The 4604-nt window shown below is 51.4% G+C and overlaps 1 protein-coding gene across 1 annotated transcript in view; it reads left to right on the forward strand.

Moving 5' to 3' along the window:
• LOC109925883 (plasma protease C1 inhibitor-like) overlaps positions 1-4604 on the forward strand; it is a gene marked incomplete at its 5' end in the record, with an annotated part of 10022 nt that overhangs the window by 3364 nt on the left and 2054 nt on the right. The window contains one exon of the mRNA XM_048594024.1: positions 4193-4412. Within this exon, the coding sequence (XP_048449981.1) occupies positions 4193-4412 (220 nt within the window). The remainder of the gene's footprint in view (positions 1-4192; positions 4413-4604) is intronic.

Consider the following 4604-nt stretch of genomic DNA (forward strand, 5'->3'; position numbering starts at 1 on the left):
CCCAGGGATGTGCAGGTTAGGGTGGATTGGCCGTGCTAAATTGTCCCGTAGTGCCCAGGGATGTGCAGGTTAGGGTGGGTTGGCCATGGTAAATTGTCCCTGTACTGATTTGTCTGGAAAGGGAGATTCGACCGGCAACAAGTACCTGATTGGTCTATGGATTGGTGACCAGTTGTCAAGGGTAACATCCCTCTGCCTGCCAACAACGATGTCATTGCTCTGAGGGAGCTGACCAGCTTCCGCGGGGCTGGGCGGGGGTGGTGGGGGTGCGGGGGGGAGCTGTGGGGAGCCCCCTGGCTCGAGCCCGCAAGACCAGAAGATACAGGAGCAGAATTAGACCATTCACAACAATGAGTCTGCTCCACCATTCGATCATGATAACACTTCTCACATGAACCCCTCTACCTCTGCCTTCAATACACTTAGTCTTCACAGGTCTGTGCGGCAATGAATTTCACAGAGTCACCACCCTCTGGCTGAAGAAATTCCTCCTCATCTCAGTTCTAAAGGGTTGTCCCTCCACCCTGAGGCTGTGCCCTTGGGTCCTAGTCTCTCCTACTCATGGAAACATCTTCTCCATGTCCATTCTATCCAGGTCTCTCAGTAAGTTTTGATCAGATCCCCCCTCTTCCCTCTAAACTCCACAGAGTACAGACCCAGAATCCTCAACCTCTCCTCATCTTCATCCCCGGGATCATCCTTGTAAACCTCCTCTGGACCCCCTCCAAAACCAGCACATCCTTCCTTAGATACAGGGCCCAAAACTGCTCACAATATTCCAGACGCGGTCTGACCAGAGCCTTATACAGCCCCAGCAGTACGTCCCTTCTCTTGTATTCTAACGCTCTAGAAATGAATGCTAACGTTGCATTTGCTTTCCTAACTGCCAACTGAACTTGGGCGTTAGTCTGAAGAGAATCCTGAACTAGCCCCTCTTGTGCTTTAGATTTCCGAAGCTTTTCCCCAACCCTAACGCTAACACAAACCATTCCAGCCTGGCTGATATGTTTCTTAACCCCATTCTCCAGCCTTCTCCCCTTAAACCTTAATGCCCCTTACTATTCAAGACTGACGATGAGGGCAACTAGGGACAGACACTAAATGCCAGCCCAGGCAGCGATGCCCACATCCCATGAGGCTATAACAAAAAGAGTGATGTGCTCGGTCATTTCAGAGAGCAGTTCAGACCCAACCACATTGCTGTGGTCTGGAGTCACAATATAGGCCCAGACCAAATGAGGATGGCAGATTTCCCTTCCCTAAAGGACATTAGCGGACCGGGTAGGATTTCCAATAATCTGGCCATGTTGCTGAGAATACCATTTGGAGCCAGAGCTGTGCAGAACCTTCGGCCCAACTCGTCCATGCCGACCCGCACATCCTAAATTAATCTAGTCCCATTTGCCAGCATTTGGCCCGTATCCCTCTAAATCCTTCCTATTCATGTCCCCATCCGGATGCCTTTTACATGCTGTAACTGTACCAGCCTCCACCACTTCCTCTGGCAGCTCATTCCATACACGCACCACCCTCTGTGTGAAAAAGTTGCCCCTCAGGTCCCTTTTAAATCTTTCCCCCTCTCACCTTAAACCTATTCCCCTCTAGTTTTGCTCTCCCCTACCCTGGGGGAAAAGATCTTGTCTATTCACCCTATCCATGCCCCTCATGATTTTATGAACCTCTATAAGGTCCCCCCTCAGCCTCCGACGCTCCAGGGTAAATAGCCCCAGCCTCTCCCTGTAGCTCAAACCCTCCAACATCCTTGTAAATCCTTTCTGAACCCTTTCAGGTTTCACAATATCTTTCCTATAGCAGGGAGACTGGAATTGCAGATAGTATTCCAAAATTGGCCTAATAAATGCTGCAACATGACCCTCCCAACTCCTATACTCAATGCACTGAGCAATAAAGGCAAGCATACCAAACACTTCCTTCACTATCCTGTCTCCCTGCGACTCCACTTTCAAGGAACTATGAACCTGCCCCCCCAAGGTCTCTTTGTTCAGCAACACTCCCCATTAAGTGTATAAGCCCTGCCCTGATGTACCTTTCCAAAATGCGGCACCTCACGTTTATCTAAATTGAACACCCCTCGGCCCATCGGCCAAGTGGTACGTTGAAAAGTAAATGCGAAGAAATCACCTGGATTCCCTAGAGGCTGCTGTCGTAGTTACTCGCACCCTCGGTACTGTGCAGCGAATGGTTACCCAATCCCATCTAACGCCAAGCACTTTCTGTTTCAGGTTTTGCAAGCTTTGGCAGATTGAGTGTGACCCACTCTGCTTATAACGAACGCCCGAAGGAATGTGCTCTTTAATTCAGGCTTTAATTCACTTGAACACACGTATACCTCCCTCGCTCTGGCCCTCTAGCTAATACCAAACGTCACTTGCTAAGCTGGCATGCCCAGTTTTCGGTGCAATTTTCCGTCCCCTGCTGTAAATGATGGAGAGCATCTGAAACTTGTCCCGATCAGCGCGAGAACAAACTCTTTCGCCACCAGGAATCTCTTTTCAGTAATAAGATGTAGTAGGCTGTTCAGCCCCTCGATACTGCTGTACCATTCGATGAGGTCAGACCATCCTCATCTCCTTCTCCCCCTTCACCCTTCACTGATTAAATATCTGTCTGTCTCAGCCTTGACCCAGCCTCGACAGATCCCTCTGTGGCAAACAGTTCCACAGATTCACTCCCCTCTGAGAGAAGAAATATCTCCTCAACTCCATCTTCAGTGGGCGACCCCCTTATTCTGAGCTGACACCTTCTGATCCCACAAGGGGGAAACAATCTCTCCCCAGCTCCCCCCGTCAAGTCCCCCTAAGAGTCTTGTGTGTTTCAATAAGGTCGCCCCTCATTCTTCTAAACGCCATCTAGTAACTGATCCAACCTCTCCTCGTAAGACCGTCCCTCCATACTCCTCTGTACTACCTCCAATGTCAGTCTATCTTCCCTTAAGGAAAACTGTTCACAGCTGTGGTCTAACCAATGCCTTGTACAGTTTTAGCTAAACCTCCCGACTTTTAGTCTCCAGTCCCTCTGAAGTAAAGGCCAACATTCCATTTCCCCTTCCCCTCTTACCCAGTGAGCTCAGATGCTGGTAGATTTTGTGATACACGGTATGAAGAGTCTAACGATGACCGTGAATCCATTGCCGATCGTTGGAAAAACCCATCTGGTTCCCTAATGTCCTTTAGGGAAGGAAACTGCCATCCCGACCTGGTCTGGGCCTACATGTGACTCCAGACCCACAGCAATGTGGTTGACTCTCAACTGCCCTCCGGGCCATTAGGGATGGGCCATAAATGCTGCCCTAGCCAGCGATGCCCTCATCCTGTTAATGAGTAATAAAAAAAATCAGGACAGAGCGCAGAAAATGTGAGACAGAATATCTCAGGGCTAACATCAGACAGACGGTCCTCACACAAAATCCAAAACTCTACACCACCACACCGTTCCCCCCACCCCAGAAAAAAAACCAGATGCTGGGACTAGGTTTCGATTTAAAATGTCACTGTTGACAAACATTGGATGAGGGTATTAATAGTTAAGGAGCAAAATGGGTAGCTATAATGCTAAGGGGCTGAAAGGCCTCCTCCTGTGGGAAAGAATGGAGAAGGGGGCTGCGTGGCCTTCTCCTGTGGGACAGGCTGGAGAAAGGACGATGAATGGCCGCCTCCCGTTCCTATGGGAGAGGCTGGCGAAAGGGGCTGAATGGCCTCCTCCTGTTCCTGTGGGACAGGCTGGAGAAGAGCCGAACGGCCTTCTGTTCCTGTGGGACAGGCTGGAGAAGAGGGGGAAGGGCCGAACGGCCTCCTGTTCCTGTGGGACAGGCTGGAGAAGAGAGGGAAGGGCCGAATGGGCTCCTGTTCCTGTGGGACAGGCTGGAGAAGGGGGCTGAATGGCCTCTCCCTGTTCCTGTGGGACAGGCTGGAGAAGGGGGCTGAATGGCCGCTTCCTGTTCCTGTGGGACAGGCTGGAGAAGAGGGGGAAGGGCCAAATGGTTTCCTGTTCCTGTGGGACAGGCTGGAGAAAGGTTGGGGGTGTGGCGGGGGGTTGCTGAATGGCCTCCTCCTGTTCCGATAATCCTGCTGACTGATGTGTGGTGGGTGCCCCTGGGCTGTAGGTAGGCCCGGGGGCCTGGGGCTAAGAGGCTTTCTGGGTCGTGTGACCTGCCGTCCCTGTATCTCCACAGGTTGCCAAGTTCCAGATGTTTGGGAAGAGCAGCCTGATTGTGATGGTGCCCATGGACAATAGCCAGACCGTACAGCAGTTTGAACAGGCCCTAACCCTTCACAAACTGCAGGCCACCATCGCCAAACTCCAGCAGGCCAAGTTCAAGCCCATCAGTGTCCTGATGCCCAAACTCAAGCTGAAATTCAACCAGGATCTCATTCACCCTTTCAATGACATGGGTCAGTGCACAAACAGGGATGCACCCAGTCAGGCTCATGGAGCTCCACACTGTATCTAACCCCGTGCTGTCCCTGTCCTGGGAGCGCTCGATGCTGACACTGGGTATAAAGTGGGGCGGTGGGGTGGTGAACACTGTCAGGGTAATGTAGAGGGAGCTTTACTCTGTATCTAACCCCGTGCTGTCCCTGTCC

The sequence above is a fragment of the Rhincodon typus genome, unplaced genomic scaffold, assembly GCF_021869965.1.
Source record: "Rhincodon typus isolate 14 unplaced genomic scaffold, sRhiTyp1.1 hic_rhity00005280, whole genome shotgun sequence".
In the NCBI taxonomy this organism is placed as follows: Eukaryota; Metazoa; Chordata; class Chondrichthyes; order Orectolobiformes; family Rhincodontidae; genus Rhincodon; species Rhincodon typus.